Genomic DNA, 21736 nt, shown 5'->3' on the forward strand with positions numbered 1-21736 from the left:
ATCGCAGCAGGAGTACATCGAAAGCTCACCAATTTAAAATCCTTTTTAATCGTAATTGTCCTGATGAAAAAAAATATTAATTATTTTTATCTGAATTTATATTTAAATATTTACGATTACCTATTAAAAAACAATGTTTATTTTGATATAATAAAGAAAATAATATAAATAAAATAATCATGTATTCTCCTGGATCTCGCAAGTATCTCTTGGGAGCCCGAGACAAGTTGTAGGTACTCATTTTCACGATAGTGAAGCAAAAATTGATTAAATTCATCTATAATATTTAAAGAAAAAACAAACTTTATGAAAAGAAAACATTACACACACATGCTTTGCCTATTCAAACACTCACACCTCTTGTCATATATCGGGAGGGAACTATTAACTCATAGCCGGAGCCACGTTTGAGTGAAGTTAATCTGATTGGATTAAGCAAGTCGATTAGCTTAATAAGCCAATCAGATTGCTTCATCCGGACCGATTAACTTGGTTTAAAACTCAAAGTGTGGTCCCGACCATTGAGAAATACTTAGATATCTAACATGAAAATCATGTAAAAACAGAAACCACCTTACTTGCAGTTTCTAAACAAAATTCAGATAGAGTTAGGTACCATCATGTATTTAAGTAGGTACGAGTTAAAGTAGTTTCTGTTTTTTGATTCCTAGACAGAAAAATAAACACGGAAATGAAATGGTGTCATTTCACACAAACACACACTCGGTGGAAAGCAAGGAGTATTCAATACACTCAATAGGATTACCTGTTCAAAACATAATGAAATTACTAAAAACACACAATTCACCCATTGGTTTGATCATCGGAGTTTTTCACAATATTGAGGATCAAATTTACACGTACAAGTTTGATATGTGATCTATGTGGGACAACTAACGTTCTAATGGCCGATCTTAACACAGAGAGTTAACACAGAGTCGAGGGGTTTCTTTGACGTCACCCATTTGATTTAGGCCAGTATTTCTGAGTTCTGGATTAAGTGAAACTCCCTGTGGTAAGATCAGCATAAACCAGATTTGTATCACTCCGTTCTCGTGTTTTGTGCCGATGATCAAACCCTAGAATAAAAGGTTCTATACCTTCCATCCAATCGCTCGAACCCATTCTCTAAAACCTGAGATTCTGAATGCAATACATTCGTAATACAACGAATCATTAGGAATCTGAACTTAGAGGATGAACTATGAAATGTTCCATTCCAACCAATCCAAAACCATCCCCACGGCCCTTAATAATGAAACGGTCATGGAAAGTGAAATATGTAAGTCCCAGACCATTACTAGAAAATACAACCCATAGGTTGTTCAAGTTCAATATACGAAAATCTAATGAAGATCTCACCAAGATTATTAATTTTAATTTGTTAAGTTTCCATTTATTATTTTTCGATATAACTCTCAGAACATACTGAATTTTTATGAATGGTATACCCATCCGTACAAGCAGAGCTTGTGTTATGGATGGGGAAGCTTGTGCCACGGATGACGGCCCTAAGTGAAATATGTAAGTCCCAGACCATTACTAGAAAATACAACCCATAGGTTGTTCAATATACGAAAATCTAATGAAGATCTCACCAAGATTATTAATTTTAATTTGTTAAGTTTCCATTTATTATTTTTCTCAGAACATACTGAATTTTTATAAATGGTATACCCATCCGTACAAGCAGAGCTTGTGTTATGGATGGGGAAGCTTGTGCCACGGATATGAAGTGTATGACTTACAGTATGAGCTTGTCTCGCCTCCTCAATGTAATGCGTCGTGATGATGACCGTCTTGTTGCCATCCTTAGTGATCTGAACCAGATGATTCCAAATACTTTGCCGCAGCAGAGGATCTACTCCGACTGTAGGTTCATCTAGAATGAGCAACTCGGGATCATGCATGAGAGCCACTGCGAACGACACACGCCTCTGCTGTCCTCCACTGGAAAACACAGACACATTGGGGGAATTATTAGTGGTTTTTAAAAAATCGGTTTGTAACAAATTTAATAATTAATCCAGAAGGCCAAAGGTATGGTAACCTAAATTGGCAAATGGAGTGCGCCTGAAAGCATGTGATGGGTTCAGGGGAAATTATTAGTGGTTTTTAAAAAATCGGTTTATAACAAATTTAATAATTAATCCAGAAGGCCAAAGGTATGGTAACCTAAATTGGCAAATGGAGTGCGCCTGAAAGCATGTGATGGGTTCCAATCCGCTCGACCCCAAAAATGACATACCTACCGTGAACAAAAATGACATACCTACCGTGAACTTATTTCCATAGAACCGAAGTTTTATTTTTATTAGTGTCTAGTGTTCTGTGCTGATCGTTATGCAAAGTATCACATTTTTTAAGCCAATCACAACACGAAAGATAAATAAAAAATCATTCATTCAAGTTTTGACACAATAGAGAATTCAAATTTTCCTGACACATACATTTTTTCTCTAGGATGTACCGTAATCCCGTACCGTAATTATTTTTCCAATATGGCGGCTAAAAAGAGCTTTTGTGACATGGATTAGTAGTTTGTTTCTTAATTATGTCGCGCGTGTTCGTGACTCGGAAGAAGACAAAGAAGGAGAAGAAGAAGAAAAGAAGAAGAAGAAGAAGAAGAAGAAGAAGAAGAAGAAGGAGGAGGAGCATTAGGAAAAGAGGGAGGAAAGGGCAAAGGGAGGAGAAAAAGAAAAATAGGAACAAGAATAATAAGAAGACATCATGAGGAGGAGGAGGAGCATTAGGAAAAGAGGGAGGAAAGGGCAAAGGGAGGAGAAAAAGAAAAATAGGAACAAGAATAATAAGAAGACATCATTATTTATTTACACTAGTGAGACTTCCCTGAGCAGGAGTACTTCATGTTTGATTATCAACTCTGGACGTATCATTATCAGGGTATTGATTTCGCCAACGCATCGTTTTATCTCACAATCAAAAGCTCTTCCATCCAACCAAATCACCCTGACCGTCACATATCAATGTTTTGCAATATGTCCCACTTCAAAGTGATGGAATAGCAGTCTTAGGAACTTGTATCCCAATTGATCTATTCTGATTATATTAAGGGACCTACTAATTCCCTCAGCTAAGTCATATGTCTTGTTTACCGTCACCGTCAATGTTTTGCAATATGTCCCACTTCAAAGTGATGGAATAACAGTCTTAGGAACTTGTATCCCAATTGATCTATTCTGATTATATTAAGGGACCTACTAATTCCCTCAGCTAAGTCATATGTCTTGTTTCTCTTACCTGAGGCATGTATCCGACACGTTTCCCTGGCACACCGCTGCCCTTGGTTCCTGGCTTTCCACCGAGAACCCAGATTTCTCCGGTGTTGAGTCGCCGCCTGCCGACAATACAGCTGAGGATCCGTCACATATCAATGTTTTGCAATATGTCCCACTTCAAAGTGAAGGAATAACAGTCTTAGGAACTTGTATCCCAATTGATCTATTCTGATTATATTAAGGGACCTATTAATTCCCTCAGCTAAGTCATATGTCTTGTTTCTCTTACCTGAGGCATGTATCCGACACGTTTCCCTGGTACACCGCTGCCCTTGGTTCCTGGCTTTCCACCGAGAACCCAGATCTCTCCCGTGTTGAGTCGCCGCCTGCCGACAATACAGCTGAGGAGTGTGGTCTTACCACACCCGCTGGCACCTAGCAGACCATATCTGAAATACACAGTACACGACATTAGCAAGAACCGAGCGTCGTTGTCTAAAGGAATTGACATGGTCTCCTGCAAAACTTGGGAACATGTTTGCGACTGAATAAGTTCGACTCAGTTAGTCAGTGCATTACAATTTGTATTTGTCTAGTAAGTTTATCTGAGGTACTATCGACAAATCTACAACTTTTATAGCACAGTCAATTTACATTACATGTATCAAATAGAATAGATCTACTGATATACCTAGTCAAGTTCTGAACATATGTATCTTCAGAAATCTACACACTATGGGCGATCTACATCGAATGAAACATGTCACCAATCCTTTGATTGGTAGATCTAGATAATGTATAGTGTGATAGTGTGGACCTAGCTCTATGTAAGTAGGATAAAGATCTACACGTAGACATAAATGAAATGTTCATTGAAAGTCGCTAATTTTCAATCGAACACAGTTCAATGTACGATCTACTCCAAACACTAGAAACGGTAAAACTTAAACCCTCGTTTCATTATTGACGAAATAAATGATTATGAAGATTCAAGTTCTGAACATATGTATCTTCAGAAATCTACACACTATATGGGCGATCTACATCGAATGAAACATGTCACCAATCCTTTGATTGGTAGATCTAGATAATGTATAGTGTGATAATGTGGACCTAGCTCTATGTACGTAGGATAAAGATCTACACGTAGACATAAATGAAATGTTCATTGAAAGTCGCTAATTTTCAATCGAGTTCAATGTACGATCTACTCCAAACACTAGAAACGGTAAAACTTAAACCCTCGTTTCATTATTGACGAAATAAATGATTATGAAGATATGTAGCTACCTGATGATGAATTATTTTGAATTATGTGCCTACGAGTTCCCAGTTCTTGACTTGGGAAGGTCAAATCATAAATCAATTAATCATCACCTGACAATAGATGACGTTCATTGATGAATTCAATCGATAGAAGCATGATAGTAAGTCGCTACCAGCTACGGAATGGCATACACAATGGATACCTACCAGATGATGAATTTTATTATTTTGAATTATGTGCCTACGAGTTCCCAGTTCTTGACTAGGGAAGGTCAAATCATAAATCAATTAATCATCACCTGGCAATAGATGACATTCATTGATGAATTCAATCGATAGAAGCATGATAGTAAGTCGCTACCAGCTACGGAATGGCATACACAATGGATATTGTTGAAGTGATATAAACAATTGAGCCTACCCCAACCACTGGGATGCTTTGTTTCTTTCTCATTCAATCAGAAGTTGAAGTGATATAAACAATTGAGCCTACCCCAACCACTGGGATGCTTTGTTTCTTTCTCATTCAATCAGAAGGGTATGCATGACATCAGTCAGATCAGCTTATTTGAATGAATACCGTTGTGTCCAATGTCTTCATTCATAAGGTTTGGGCCCTGTATCTCGAAACTTAAGGTGTTGTAGAGATCATCAAGGGCCATCATTTAATAATAATAGTGCTTAATAATAGTAATAATAATAGTGCTTATTTATACTGCTCGCATTGGACTGAAAAGTCCCTTTACTCCAGCAGTAGGCTACTACTATTATTGTGGTTGCAAATTATTTGCAAAACTCCCCTCAAATTAGATTTCAGCGTTCTGCTAATTATGCTCAGGGAACACCTTGACTTATTCTTTACAACTTCTCAACAAATTAAGATCTTTTTTTCCAACCGCCTATAATTTCCTTCCTTCCTTGGCGATGCATCGGCATGCTCAACTGATTTGTTCACTTTGGTTGACGGGTTGGTTGTGCAAGTATTTTTTTGTCATGTTAGTTGAACGTGGAGACCCTGTATGGAACAACCAGTGTGATTGCCACTCAATGTGATTCACCTTCATTCACAAGGCACTCTATTAGAATTAGAACATGTTGTCTCAAATTCATTGATTGGCTCTCAAGTCTGTCACATGTTAGTTGAACGTGGAGACCCTGTATGGAACAACCAGTGTGATTGCCACTCAATGTGATTCACCTTCATTCACAAGGCACTCTATTGATCACTAGTCAGGTCTCAGTCAGTCAGGGGTTGCGTCATCAGAGTGGTTCTACCTATTTGGCCATAACATAACTATAAACCTACCCAAGTCGTAAAAAGTGCTCAGCTCTAGGTTTATGATCGAGCAACAGGTTTTCGAGGTTTTGTACAATGAAATAAAAGAGGTAAATAGATTACCTACACAAGTAGATATCTTGTCATCGAGTTTATCGATATGAAAGGAATAGATTGCGAGGAGAGGTATTTGCCAAATTTCATGGTAATGGCTATACGTGAGTGTCTACCTTGCGTGTAGCTTATGGTTAAATTTAATTTGATGGCTTATAAGGATATAGTATATACATAGGTACCAAATACCTTCATTCGTGATCGCAAACCATAATTTGTACGTATACAATTATACATTGGCTTATAAGGATATAGTATATACATAGGTACCAAATACCTTCATTCGTGATCGCAAACCATAATTTGTACGTATACAATTATACATTGGTAATAGATTGCGAGGAGAGGTATTTGCCAAATTTCATGGTAATGGCTATACGTGAGTGTCTACCTTGCTTGTAGCTTATGGTTAAATTTAATTTGATGGCTTATAAGGATATAGTATATGTATACATAGGTACCAAATACCTTCATTCGTGATCGCAAACCATAATTTGTACGTATACAATTATACATAGGAGCTACAGATAATAATATGTACAATAAATGATCGATGGGAAATGGGGGAAGAGAAAAAATAGAAATTCTATGAATATGACTAGCCTTCAAAGAGATATTTATCTTTTCTTGAAAATTACTTGCTCAGATACCAAAGGAATGAATTGACCAAAAAATGAGCCAAGAGTCATGAAGTCATTCATGGAAAAAAGAGAGAGAGAGAGGAGAAGGGCAAAAAGGCAAACAAAGAGACCGCATTTATATTATTTTATACAGAGAATTAATATGAAAGTAACCTGATCGACAGATCGATCACAAATCGCATAAGGTATACAACACGTGATATCCAACACTTTGCGAGCAACTCGGGATCGATGGGAAATGGGGGAAGAGAAAAATTAGAAATTCTATGAATATGACTAGCCTTCAAATAGATATTTATCTTTTCTTGAAAATTACTTGCTCAGATACCAAAGGAATGAATTGAACAAAAAATGAGTGATCGATGGGAAATGGGGGAAGAGAAAAATTAGAAATTCTTAGAATATGACTAGCCTTCAAATAGATATTTATCTTTTCTTGAAAATTACTTGCTCAGATACCAAAGGAATGAATTGAACAAAAAATGAGCTAAGAGTCATGAAGACATTCATGGAGAAAAGAGAGAGAGAGAGAGGAGAAGGGCAAAAAGACAAACAAAGAGACCGCATTTATATTATTTTATACAGAGAGTTAATATGAAAGTAACCTGATCGACAGATCGATCACAAATCGCATAAGGTATACAACACGTGATATCCAACACTTTGCGAGCAACTCGAATGGTCATTCCATGTAAAGTGGTGAAACATTCCATTGTTTTCATAAAATCGCTAGAATTTCTAGACATTATAGATAGTCGGACCTACGAGTATTGTAGATGGTCGGATACCTTTTAAAACATAAAATCGTGTAAAAACGAAACAAAATATACCTACATAGTTTGGAATTGCAAGTACATGCGTAAGTACTAATGAAGGCCCAATTTTATCAATTTACATACATACTCGTACACCTAATAGTTACCAACGCTTTGAACATTTCCATCTTATAATACCTAGGCGGTCAATGGTCATTCCTTGTAAAGTGGTGAAACATTCCATTGTTTTCATAAAATCGCTAGAATTTCTAGACATTCTAGATATGTAGTCGGACCTACGAGTATTGTAGATGGTCGGATACCTTCTAAAACATAAAATCGTGTAAAAACGAAACAAAATATACTACATACTTTGGAATTGCAAGTACATGCGTAAGTACTAATGAAGGCCCAATTTTATCAATTTACATACATACTCGTACACCTAATAGTTACCAACCATGTCTCTCTGGCATAGTGGTCAAGGTGCCACCTATGAAATCCACCCCAAATTAAGTAAGACGTTTATCTAGGCACACGGCAGTGCGTCAGGCCAAATTCCGGCCTGAGCACGCCAGTGTGTATATTACACGAAACATTTCGACGCATTTTTACCCCTATCATAACTCCATCAATTTTCAATGTAAATATTTACATACTTTGTGTAACCTAGGTAAATATAATTTAAATTCGCATTATTTCTGTTGAGTATAGTCAATGTATTGTTCAAATCATTACCTATAAAATAATTCTACACTTCTTACATGATTGTTCAAACATTTCTTGTTGGTGATTTATGTTATTATGTTTGTGGATTTTTGGCTTGTAAAACCCATACTGGGCAATTGTATTACATCTGGTGAAAAAATATCTCGATACAATTTCGGTTGAATTATGTAAATATTTGGGTTCTAAAATACCCAAGATATCTAATATCTAACATGTAATAGTGAATTACCTATGCATCTGGATTACGATATAGATTGTGTGGGTACAGCTGTAACTATAGGAAGACTATAGGAAGATAAGTACCTGTGCCTACAATATCATGTAGGTATTTGACCTTTTTTATGTAGTAAGTACCTAGGTACTAAAAGAAGGTATATTAGAGTTAGACAGATAACATTGCCAGCTTACACCTACAAGTCTGAATAATAGAGGAAGGTTATTTTTTGAAGAATGTCCTGCGTTTGAATATTTTATATAAATAAACAGTTTGGTAACATTACTTAGGCTTTAGGTGTCTTCGTATTTTTGCTAAAATATTTAAATATTGTGCATTCTTTTTACTAAAATATTCCTGGGTGCTTAGGAGAAAGTATTTCCAATACTTATGTATACAAACGTACATTATATCAATGCTAATACACATACCTCAGTATAACTATAAGAAGCATTGGTATTATTGCATAGCTCTGATACATATTACACTCTGGTAGGTACAACTAGGTATTAGGTATTTTTATCATGGTGCGATATTTCTACAGGGTGGAAGAAAATAATGACACCACACATTATCTATACCTAATGCTTTGTTTGTTGGTATTTTTATCATGGTGCGATATTTCTACAGGGTGGAAGAAAATAATGACACCACACATTATCCTATACCTAATGCTTTGTTTGTTTTAGAATTTACACTGTCGCCTTGAGACTCAAAAGTTTCATTATTACTCTCAGACTCATGCACGCAAACATTATCTATACCTAATGCTTTGTTTGTTTTAGAATTTAAACTGTCACCTTGAGACTCAAAAGTTTCATTATTACTCTCAGACTCATGCACGCATCAAATATTGATCAAGAGTATCAAGACTTGAGAAAGAATAAGGAATGGAAAATGGAGGAGGCGTCGGATAGGAGGGGAAGAATAAAGAAGGGTAACGCCAATCCCAAATATGATTGAGAAATGGTACAGAAAAGGAAGAAGAGGAGGAGGAGGAGGAAGAAGAAGAGGAGGAGGAGGAAGAAGAAGAGGAGGAGGAGGAAGAAGAGGAGGAGGAGGAAGAAGAAGAGGAGGAGGAAGAACAAGAAGAGGAGGAAGAAGAAGAAGAAGAGGAGGGGAGGAGGAAGAAGAAGAGAAGGAGGAGGAAGAATAAGAGGAGGAGGAGGAGGAAGAAGAAGAAGAGGAGGAAGAAGAAGAGAAGGAGGAGGAAGAAGAAGAGGAGGAGGAGGAGGAAGAAGAAGAAGAAGAGGAGGAGGAAGAAGAAGAGGAGGAGGAAGAAGAAGAGGAGGAGGAAGAAGAAGAAGAGGAGGAGGAAGAGGAGGAGGAGGAAGAAGAAGAGGATGAAGAAGAGGAAGAAGAAGAGGAGGAGGAGGAGGAGGAAGAAGAAGAGGAGGAGGAGGAAGAAGAAGAGGAGGAAGAAGAAGAAGAAGAGGAGGAAGAAGAAGAAGAAGAAGAAGAAGAGGGGTAGTAGAAGAAGAAGAGTGGTAGAAGAAGAAGAAGAAGATGAAGAAGAGAAGGAGGAAGAACAGGAAGACTTGCGAATCAAATATTCAAATATCAGAACAGTGTTTCCCAACCTGGGCGATATCGCCCCCTTGGGGGCGATGGAGATTTTCATGGGGGCGATGAAGCCAGATTTTGACGTCAAATCACTAAATCACTAGATTTGCCAACAATTCACTTATTTAGTGAAAAATCACTTGTCAGTTTTCTGGCTATAGTTTTCTCAGTGGTCAGTAGAAGAATTTTAGCCTAAGGTTATGTAATTCAGTGTTTCCCAACCTGGGCAATATTGCCCCCTGGGGGGCAATGGCGATTTTCATGGGGGCTATGAAGCCTTAGGGGGCGATATGGGGGCAATCAATAAAAGGAGCGATAAAGGGGGCGATGGCTATCTAGGGGCAAAAATGTGAGTAGGTTGTCTGTCTTTTTTGCGTTTGGAAATCTTAATCATTAGTATTTATGTTGGGGGGAGGGGGGGGGCGATCACAGTTCCGATAATCTGTACAAATTCTGAAAGGGGGCGATCGTAGAGAAAAGGTTGGGAAACACTGATGTAATTGGTCTTATTGGGCTCAGTTTCATTGACTTCCTGGACTTGCTGCTTAATTTTTCTGTATTTTTCTCACTTAATTTTAGTAAATACTCAAGTCCTAGCCTCAGAATTCCACGTGGATACCAGGTTAGCTAATACATAATACATATGTTTAGTAAATATACCTACACGTGTTTCAACTTTCAATATGGTGAAATACAAAGGCATCAGCTATACATTGAAGAGTTCAAAGTTCAAAGCTACCTATACAAATTTCTATTATTCTGATTCTTTGACCCATTAGAAAAATATGAGATTTGATAGCGCGTCTACTAGTAAGCACTAGGCCGCGGGTTCAATTCCCGCCCGGGGCGGATTTTACCCTGAAGGTTCGTTCTCGGAACGGCTGGGTTTCTTCTATCCTGTCTTCCTTCTCTCTTCGATTTCAGGACGATAATACCTCAGCAGTTAGAGTTCCCTCTATCAAACCTCTTGAAAAAAAAAAAGAAAAAAAAAATGAGATATTCAAGTACATAATAGTATAACCCTTGTAAAAAAGTCAAGTGCATACATATGATTCATAGTCATGGTAATCATCATGAGAACTGGAACACAGAACAAGGATGTGGAGTGCATTTCTTCACAGAGAGGAAATACGAATCAACATGAGAGTAGGGAGGACAAAAATTACGTCAGACATTTTCTCAGTACTGATGAAAAATTCAAGAGCAGGCACCAAAGTGTTAACTGTTGGGTGAATACTGAATAGTACTTACCTATTTATTTTTTTCTTAACAGTTCCCTTTCTCATGTACCTCGGCAGGTAGTTACTTTTTAGCTAAATTCACTTTACCTTTATTCATTTTATTATTCTTTCTGCTTTATTTTGCCAAGCTTAGAAGTTAGTATTCTCTGTTCTTTATACTATATTTTGTTCGATATTATAATATTTACACAGTTCCCTCTATCAAACCTCTTGAAAAAAAAAGAAAAAAAAAAAATATGAGATATTCAAGTACATAATAGTACCTATATATAACCCTTGTAAAAAAGTCAAGTGCATACATATGATTTATAGTCATGGTAATCATCATGAGAACTGGAACACAGAACAAGGATGTGGAGTGCATTTCTTCACAGAGAGGAAATACGAATCAACATGTTGATTATCCTAATCTTTATATTGGACTTCCTTTGTTGATTCTTTCGCTTAAGAGTCTAAAGTGTAAATTACTAAACGCAATGCCCAGCAGCACGTGTATTCAAGACAATCCACTCGTCCAGTTACCAACCACGCACAACGTTGCTTCATTTCAGTGATTTGTTGGAAACTGGTGCTATTACTGCTGCGCTGGCACCTGCCATAGGTACCCCTACCAACATTGTAGACATCCAAGATCGGTCTCAAACAGAGTTAAAAAAAAGTGAAATTAAAATTGACGTGGAGTACAACTGGTTTTATTAAGTCAAGGCCAGAACGCTAGAAGTTAATACTGAAACCTGAATCTGTTACTTTAACGTGCACCCAGGAGTAAAGTAGGTATTTACTTATTTCCTCAGAGTAAACGCACTGTCTGATCTTGATAAGTGCTAGGTATAATGCATGACTTTAGTATTGTTCAAAGGGTCATCCTTCATATTGAAAAGAACAAAGTGTTCAGACACAGGCAAGAAATCTAGACATCTTAGAACACATTCTACATGCATTATGTATAGTTGTATACGTACGCCTGTTGCTTGCGGGTCCACACGGTACTCTGTTGCGACAGGAGGGAGGGGGGTGTGAATGCGGGATTGACGATGCCGTTCTTCGGATCGTTGACGGCTGCCACGACGTCGGGGGAAGGGTCGCCCATGGCACCTCCGTTCCCGGGTGACCCGTCTCTGTGGAGCAAAAGAGAAGAGGGGGAGAGGTTAGTCAAAATATTTTTTATTCTATTCATCACAATGGTTAGTCCACAGAGCTTATACTTGAGAATCAATCTGATGGTGGTGTGATAGTCAAACGTCAATATGAGATTTGAAATTGAAACATTTAAGGTACAAAAACACTACTATCACGTCGCGTGAGCTCACATGACTACGGGAGAGTAGTATGTTTCTATCTTTAGACAATTCAATCTTCAAATTCTTCAATCTAGGGAGTAGGGACAGCTTATATGTACATAACTCCATGGATCCAGGGAGAGCTGGTTCGTAGTAGGTACCTACATAATAAAAGAGAAAAAAATGAATCGAACCAGGGACTTTCTATCTGGCGAGCAAGCACATTACCATTGAGGGTTATTGCTTCCGTTAACCCTCAATTAATTGTACATAACTCCATGGATCCAGGGAGAGCTGGTTCGTAGTAGGCACCTACATAAAAGAAAAAAAAATGAATCGAACCAGGGACTTTCTATCTGGCGAGCAAGCACATTACCATTGAGGGTTATTGCTTCCGTTAACCCTCAATTAATTATTCTGATAACTCAGAATACACGGAGTTGTTTATATATGTGAGTAGGTACAAATACAAATGGAGCAACACAAATTAGAGCTAAATACAGCAGATGAGTGATCCGCTTAACAAAGAAGACACATTCAGTCTCAGTCTTACATGATTTACAGGATTAATACTTGAGTTGAGTGGAGATAAAACTCAACTAAATGATGAACAAATAAAATATTCCATTATTTTGAAATCAGAAAAGTCTGATTTTCCTAAATGTCGGTTTTGTCCATGTTAGGTCTCGAATTTTATTACCTCTACAGTACCTACCTATAATAGTCAAAGATTTATTTCCAACTTTCTAGCATAAACAATTTGAAACAATAAATTCATAAATATTAGAATTTTTCTACGAAGATATCTGAATCCTTTCTCAGATAGGGAATCCCTGCTTTAATCAGAATATCAAAGATAGTATTCCCAGATAATCTAAATACAACATAGTACAAAGAAACCTATGTATGTAGATACATATCTGGTTAACCTTCGGCTTATCCTTAAGACAGCTTATATCATAATAACATTACGCTTTACATGTGTATACCTACGAGTCTGTGATAGAGATCCCTACATATGTATGTAAATCTGTTATATCAGAAAGATTTATACCATTATTAATTAACAACACGTAACGTCACGAAAAATGACACTTACGCCCTTCTAGTTCCGCTAGCCGTAAAGTCTCGGCTTGAGACTAATAATGACCTAAAGATGTGGAATCGAAAGCAGTTCAACTATGCCCATTGCCTGGAGTGAATCAGGTGAAAATCTTAGAATAATGGGTGAATCTCATGGCTGTACTTCGGAGAGAACAAAAGTTGTGGAAAATGAATTTTATGGGCTAAGAATGTTGGGGTCTACACTCTCATGTTGAACTGTTTGTTAACCTTCAGAGTTTACAAACAGTTCATCACGAGATTTGTATTGAATTCTTAACTAGAGAGGTTACTTATAGAACTACACCATTTTTGTCCGTCAAAAAGTCTTCGTTTCCTAGACTATAAAGGGTAAACCTGGTGTGAGTGCATGTGAGCATCAACAGTGAAGTGAAGAATATTACAATACAGAGAGAATTTATCTACCAATCCAGTCAGTCAATGTGAAGTATCTATCTATCTGATCCGGAAGAGATCTAGAAACCCATTAATACCAATTCTAGAATTCATAGGTACCCCTACCAACATTGTAGACATCCAAGATCGGTCTCAAACAGAGTTAAAAAAAAAGTGAAATTAAAATTGACGTGGAGTACAACTGGTTTTATTAAGTCAAGGCCAGAACGCTAGAAGTTAATACTGAAACCTGAGTGAAATTAAAGTACAACTGGTTTTATTAAGTCAAGGCCAGAACGCTAGAAGTTAATACTGAAACCTGAAGTATAAGATAGTGAAATTAAAGTACAACTGGTTTTATTAAGTCAAGGCCAGAACGCTAGAAGTTAATACTGAAACCTGAAGTATAAGATGAGGTGATGTTGAGAATCAATCTGATGGTGGTGTGATAGTCAAACGTCAATATGAGATTTGAAATTGAAACATTTAAGGTACAAAAACACTACTATCACGTCGCGTGAGCTCACATGACTACGGGAGAGTAGTATGTTTCTATCTTTAGACAATTCAATCTTCAAATTCTTCAATCTAGAGAGTAGGGAGGACAAAAATTACGTCAGACATTTTCTCAGTACTGATGAAAAATTCAAGAGCAGGCACCAAAGTGTTAACTGTTGGGTGAATACTGAATAGTACTTACCTATTTATTTTTTTCTTAACAGTTCCCTTTCTCATGTACCTCGGCAGGTAGTTACTTTTTAGCTAAATTCACTTTACCTTTATTCATTTTATTATTCTTTCTGCTTTATTTTGCCAAGCTTAGAAGTTAGTATTCTCTGTTCTTTATACTATATTTTGTTCGATATTATAATATTTACATACTTTGTGTAACCTAGGTAAATATAATTTAAATTCGCATTATTTCTGTTGAGTATAGTCAATGTATTGTTCAAATCATTACCTATAAAATAATTCTACACTTCTTACATGATTGTTCAAACATTTCTTGTTGGTGATTTATGTTATTATGTTTGTGGATTTTTGGCTTGTAAAACCCATACTGGGCAATTGTATTACATCTGGTGAAAAAATATCTCGATACAATTTCGGTTGAATTATGTAAATATTTGGGTTCTAAAATACCCAAGATATCTAATATCTAACATGTAATAGTGAATTACCTATGCATCTGGATTACGATATAGATTGTGTGGGTACAGCTGTAACTATAGGAAGACTATAGGAAGATAAGTACCTGTGCCTACAATATCATGTAGGTATTTGACCTTTTTTATGTAGTAAGTACCTAGGTACTAAAAGAAGGTATATTAGAGTTAGACAGATAACATTGCCAGCTTACACCTACAAGTCTGAATAATAGAGGAAGGTTATTTTTTGAAGAATGTCCTGCGTTTGAATATTTTATATAAATAAACAGTTTGGTAACATTACTTAGGCTTTAGGTGTCTTCGTATTTTTGCTAAAATATTTAAATATTGTGCATTCTTTTTACTAACTCGTCCAGTTACCAACCACGCACAACGTTGCTTCATTTCAGTGATTTGTTGGAAACTGGTGCTATTACTGCTGCGCTGGCACCTGCGTCAATGTTCATGTTATCTGTTACTTTAACGTGCACCCAGGACCCAGGAGTAAATTATTTACTTATTTCCTCAGAGTAAACGCACTGTCTGATCTTGATAAGTGCCAGGTATAATGCATGGCTTTAGTATTGTTCAAAGGATCATCCTTCATATTCAAAAGAACAAGTGTTCAGACACAGGCAAGAAATCTAGACATCTTAGAACACATTCTACATGCATTATGTATAGTTGTATACGTATGGTATCTGTTACTTTAACGTGCACCCAGGAGTAAATTATTTACTTATTTCCTCAGAGTAAACGCACTGTCTGATCTTGATAAGTGCTAGGTATAATGCATGACTTTAGTATTGTTCAAAGGATCATCCTTCATATTCAAAAGAACAAGACAAGTGTTCAGACACAGGCAAGAAATCTAGACATCTTAGAACACATTCTACATGCATTATGTATAGTTGTAGACGTATGTCTTATTGTCATATCATAATAATTGATTATCATGAGAACAGAAGGCTCAAGTAGGTATTCCAAGATTTTTCTGTCAGGCCACCTATGTTTTATTGTCATATCATAATAATTGATTATCATGAGAACAGAAGGCTCAAGTACTCGTAGGTATTCCAAGATTTTTCTGTCAGGCCAAAACGTCCCAAGTTTATCACAAACATTTGCCAGTATGGTCGCATGATTTGAATAAATTGTCAGGCCAAAACGTCCCAAGTTTATCACAAACATTTGCCAGTATGGTCGCATGATTTGAATAAATTTCGCAATAGCAGAATAGTTCGACCAATGAACCTGATTCAAGATTCATATTCCATCAGCAAACCACACCTGGGGTAAACAATCATGCCTGCTTCTTAGAACCCCACTGTGTTTCTTCCCATTTAAACCTGTAGTACGTACGTAACGTACAGACCATGGGCTAAATGACACATTTTTGGAATCAGGGGACCCCAAAACGGATATTTCCAATTTTCCACCCATTTCCCGATTTTGAAAATTTGGACCGATTGCAATACTTTCTCATTACCTTGTATAGGTTCCCTAATCCCTATACGTAAGGGTAATAGAAAGTAAAAATTGCCTGTGGGGCAGTTAATTTGAAATGGGTGAGTATTACCTACATCTTGTGGGAGCTCAAGCTCATAGATCAGAGAAAAAGAGAGTTTAATGAACCCTAATTAAAAAAAAAAAAATCGCCTGCGGCTCACTTTATTTCTGTTGCGAATTGGGGATTCGAAAACCAAGGCCAGAAAGAAAAAGATTGAGGAATTATTGATTTCAAACCGGCTAGCGGCTTAGGGTCATTATATTTGTTCGTATTTAAGGACCATGAACCAAGAGTCAAAGATTCATAGAAGCATGAAAGGGTCACCACGATGTAACTTCTAAATTCTAAAGAATGGTAGGGCCATTCTGCCAGTACATGTTGTTTCATTCATCAAAATCATTAGAATAATCTACGTGGTACCTATAATGGGGCTGAACATAAAACCACGTTAAATGGGATGACCAACATTTTTTGTGTGTGTCCTAATGCGAATGGTAGGGCCATTCTGCCAGTGAATGTTGTTTCATTCATCAAAATCACCAGAATAATCTACGTGGTACCTATAATGGGGCTGAACATAAAACCACGTTAAATGGGATGACCAACATTTTTTGTGTGTGTGCTAATGCTAAGTCTAATACGGAAGTGTTCTCCAAAGACCTCAAACTTAAAGTAGGAACTTTGAATGAAATGAGTCGAGTCAAGCTAGAAGCTATTCTACCAGCTGAGCAACTTATTGCCAGTCACTTGTACCTGTCAAAGTAGGAACTTTGAATGAAATGAGTCGAGTCAAGCTAGAAGCTATTCTACCAGCTGAGCAACTTATAGTGGGTGGCCTAACGTCACAATTTTGGCCAAAAGCTGCATTTATTCAGGAAAGCACCAAATTTGGTATGGACCTTCATTGGGATTCAACAGCAGACTGGCTTACAGGGTAGGTCACAAAACATGGTATTGTTTTCAGGCCGGACAATATTGTTCAAGTAGGCAGTAGGTAATAAAGTTATTATTTTTCCTATTTGTTATGTTTGTATGATATTCGTGTATGGGTGTGAACGGCCATCGTTTCCAGAAATCACAATTTTAGAAATAGTCTGAATGCTGGGTAGGTATATATTCTAAAATCTCATGGTTCAGTGTGTGTTACTTCTGATTATCGGGGACTATGCTCGAATGTCCTGGGCTACATGAGTTTTGCATGAGATTGTAGACCAGCCTTTAGCGAATAGGTTACTTACATGGTTCCCTTAGCGACAGTCATATTCAAGTTACTAAGGACGTGGTTGGGATTACTCTTGGATCCGTAATGTTTGAACGCATGACGCACGCACACTGCCTGTTGCTAATAAATATTAAATATTAAATATCTCTAACCGTTTTGTGCTCCAATGAGAAAGTGCTTAGAGTCATTTTTGAAGGAAATTACGTCCAGAACAATTTGGGATGGTTAATTTCGCGCTAGGATTTACGGTTTTTGAAATAATTGCAAAAACCCTTGAAACTCGCGACTTACGCCCTTCTGGTGACACAACGGTAGGACAAAATAGAAGTAACCATTTTGTAGGGAATTTAATTTTGAACAAAATTGATCGGAATACTTTTTCGCTAGAACCACAAAGATGTGGAATAGAAAGCAGTTCAAGTATGCCCATTGCCTGGAGTGAATCAGGTGAAAATCTTAGAATAATGGGTGAATCTCATGGCTACCTATACCTACTGTTATCCAATTTAATTAAGGCATGCCAGTTTTTCAGCAAATTCAATTTCTTTCCTATTGGAAACATGTTAAAATGTTTCAGAGATAGCACGCATCAGGTGCTTCATCTATTGTTGGAGACACAATATTATCCTTGCGGGATACGATGATGTGAAAATAATCTTGTACGAGAAATAATGACCTAAAGATGTGGAATAGAAAGCAGTTCAAGTATGCCCATTGCCTGGAGTGAATCAGGTGAAAATCTTAGAATAATGGGTGAATCTCATGGACTAAAAAAAGTCACGAAAAATGACACTTACGCCCTTCTAGTTCCGCTAGCCGTAAAGTCTCGGCTTGAGACTTGTTAGGTCTCGAATTTTATTACCTCTACAGTACCTACCTATAATAGTCAAAGATTTATGTCCAACTTTCTAGCATAAACAATTTGAAACAATAAATTCATAAATATTAGAATTTTTCTACGAAGATATCTGAATCCTTTCTCAGATACATAACTCCATGGATCCAGGGAGAGCTGGTTCGTAGTAGGTACCTACATAATAAGAGAAAAAAATGAATCGAACCAGGGACTTCCTATCTGGCGAGCAAGCACATTACCACTGAGAGTTATTGCTTCCGTTAACCCTCAATTAATTATTCTGATAACTCAGATAATACACGGACTTGTTTATGTGAGTAGGTACAAATACAAATGTAGCAACACAAATTAGAGCTAAATACAGCAGATGAGTGATCCGCTTAACAAAGAAGACACATTCAGTCTCAGTCTTACATGATTTACAGGATTAAGGATTGAGTTGAGTGGAGATAAAACTCAACTAAATGATGAACAAAGAACAAATAAAATATTCCATTATTTTGAAATCAGAAAAGTCTGATTTTCCTAAATGTCGGTTCTGTCCATGTTAGGTCTAGAATTTTATTACCTCTACAGTACCTACCTATAATAGTAAAAGATTTATGTCCAACTTTCTAGCATAAACTATTTGAAACAAAAAATTCATGGATATTAGAATTTTTCTACGAAGATATCTGATCTGAATCCTTTCTCAGATAGGGAATCCCTGCTTTAATCAGAATATCAACGATAGTATTCCCAGATAATCTAAATACAACATACTACAAAGAAACCTATGTATGTAGATACATATCTGGTTGACCCGATAGTATTCCCACAGATAATCTAAATACAACATACTACAAAGAAACCTATGTATCTAGATACATATCTGGTTGACCTTCGGCTTATCCTTAAGACAGCTTATATCATAATAACATTACGCTTTACATGTGTATACGAGTCTGTGATAGAGATATCTGGTTGACCTTCGGCTTATCCTTAAGACAGCTTATATCATAATAACATTACGCTTTACATGTGTATACGAGTCTGTGATAGAGATCCCTACATATGTATGTAAATCTGTTATATCAGAAAGATTTATACCATTATTAATTAACAACACGTAACCTGGTTGACCTTCGGCTTATCCTTAAGACAGCTTATATCATAATAACATTACGTTTTACATGTGTATACGAGTCTGTGATAGAGATCCCTACATATGTATGTAAATCTCTTATATCAGAAAGATTTATACCATTATTAATTAACAACACGTAACATAATGTGTAGATGGAACGCATGTAATCTAACATACTCAAGTCCTAGCCTCAGAATTCCACGTGGATACCAGGTTAGCTAATACATAATACATATCTATAGTAAATATACACGTGTTTCAACTTTCAATATGGTGAAATACAAAGGCATCAGCTATACATTGAAGAGTTCAAAGCTACCTATACAAATTTCTATTATTCTGATTCTTTGACCCATTAGTAAAATATGAGATTTGATAGTGCGTCTACTAGTAAGCACTAGGCCGCGGGTTCAATTCCCGCCCGGGGCGGATTTTACCCTGAAGGTTCGTTCTCGGAACGGCTGGCTTTCTTCTATCCTGTCTTCCTTCTCTCTTCGATTTCAGGACGATAATACCTCAGCACTTACAGTTCCCTCTATCAAACCTCTTGAAAAAAAAAGAGATATTCAAGTACATAATAGTATAACCCTTGTAAAAAAGTCAAGTGCATACATAATTATGATTCATAGTCATGGTAATCATCATGAGAACTAGAACACAGAACAAGGATGTGGAGTGCATTTCTTCACAGAGAGGAAATACGAATCAACATGTTGATTATCCTAATCTTTATATTGGACTTCCTTTGTTGATTCTTTCGCTTAAGAGTCTAAAGTGTAAATTACTAAACGCAATGCCCAGCAGCACGTGTATTCAAGACAATCACTCGTCCAGTTACCAACCACGCACAACGTTGCTTCATTTCAGTGATTTGTTGGAAACTGGTGCTATTACTGCTGCGCTGGCACCTGCGTCAATGTTCATGTTATCTGTTACTTTAACGTGCACCCAGGACCCAGGAGTAAATTATTTACTTATTTCCTCAGAGTAAACGCACTGTCTGATCTTGATAAGTGCTAGGTATAATGCATGACTTTAGTATTGTTCAAAGGGTCATCCTTCATATTGAAAAGAACAAAGTGTTCAGACACAGGCAAGAAATCTAGACATCTTAGAACACATTCTACATGCATTATGTATAGTTGTATACGTACCTATGTTTTATTGTCATATCATAATAATTGATTATCATGAGAACAGAAGGCTCAAGTACTCGTAGGTATTCCAAGATTTTTCTGTCAGGCCAAAACGTCCCAAGTTTATCACAAACATTTGCCAGTATGGTCGCATGATTTGAATAAATTTCGCAATAGCAGAATAGTTCGACCAATGAACCTAATTCAAGATTCATATTCCATCAGCAAACCACACCTGGGGTAAACAATCATGCCTGCTTCTTAGAACCCCACTGTGTTTCTATGAACAAAGCCACACATACGAGTACAAACCTTCTTTGAAGCTTTGAACATTTCCATCTTATAATACCTAGGCGGTCAATGGTCATTCCTTGTAAAGTGGTGAAACATTCCATTGTTTTCATAAAATCGCTAGAATTTCTAGACATTATAGATAGTCGGACCTACGAGTATTGTAGATGGTCGGATACCTTTTAAAACATAAAATCGTGTAAAAACGAAACAAAATATACCTACATAGTTTGGAATTGCAAGTACATGCGTAAGTACTAATGAAGGCCCAATTTTATCAATTTACATACATACATACTCGTACACCCAATACTTACCAACCATGTCTCTCTGGCATAGTGGTCAAGGTGCCACCTATGAAATCTACCCCAAATTAAGTAAGACGTTTATCTAGGCACACGGCAGTGCGCCAGGCCAAGTTCCGGCCTGAGCACGCCAGTGTGTATATTACACGAAACATTTTGACGCATTTTTATAGACTTATCTGTGGTCTTCAAAAACATCGAACATCGAAAAATAAAACATCGATGTTCGATGTTTCCATCGAAAGAAAAACATCGATGTTGACATCGATGTTTTTGTTCCGATGTATCGATGTTTTCAAAACATCGATGTCGATGTCCCAACCCTAT

The 21736-nt window shown here is 36.9% G+C and overlaps 2 protein-coding genes across 2 annotated transcripts in view; both read right to left on the reverse strand.

The window, feature by feature from the left end:
* Positions 1–1748: 1748 nt before the first annotated feature.
* On the reverse strand, positions 1749–1972 carry LOC113467233 (ABC transporter G family member 23-like; the record flags this gene model as incomplete). The annotated part of the gene is given in 1 exon segment (XM_026823294.1): positions 1749–1972. A coding segment is annotated over 1 exon segment (162 nt), but the record flags the coding sequence as incomplete, so codon positions are not given.
* A 1207-nt stretch (positions 1973–3179) lies between these two features.
* Positions 3180–21736, reverse strand: part of LOC103508789 — a 58214-nt gene continuing 39657 nt past the window's right edge. Inside the window, exons 3-5 of the mRNA XM_026823293.1 lie at positions 12003–12156; positions 3646–3756; positions 3180–3378 (exon numbers count right to left, since the gene is read on the reverse strand). Of these exons, the coding sequence (XP_026679094.1) occupies positions 3235–3378; positions 3646–3756; positions 12003–12156 (409 nt within the window). The 3' untranslated portion in view covers positions 3180–3234. The remainder of the gene's footprint in view (positions 3379–3645; positions 3757–12002; positions 12157–21736) is intronic.

This window comes from Diaphorina citri, unplaced genomic scaffold (assembly GCF_000475195.1).
Source record: "Diaphorina citri unplaced genomic scaffold, Diaci psyllid genome assembly version 1.1 scaffold434, whole genome shotgun sequence".
Taxonomy (NCBI): domain Eukaryota; kingdom Metazoa; phylum Arthropoda; class Insecta; order Hemiptera; family Psyllidae; genus Diaphorina; species Diaphorina citri.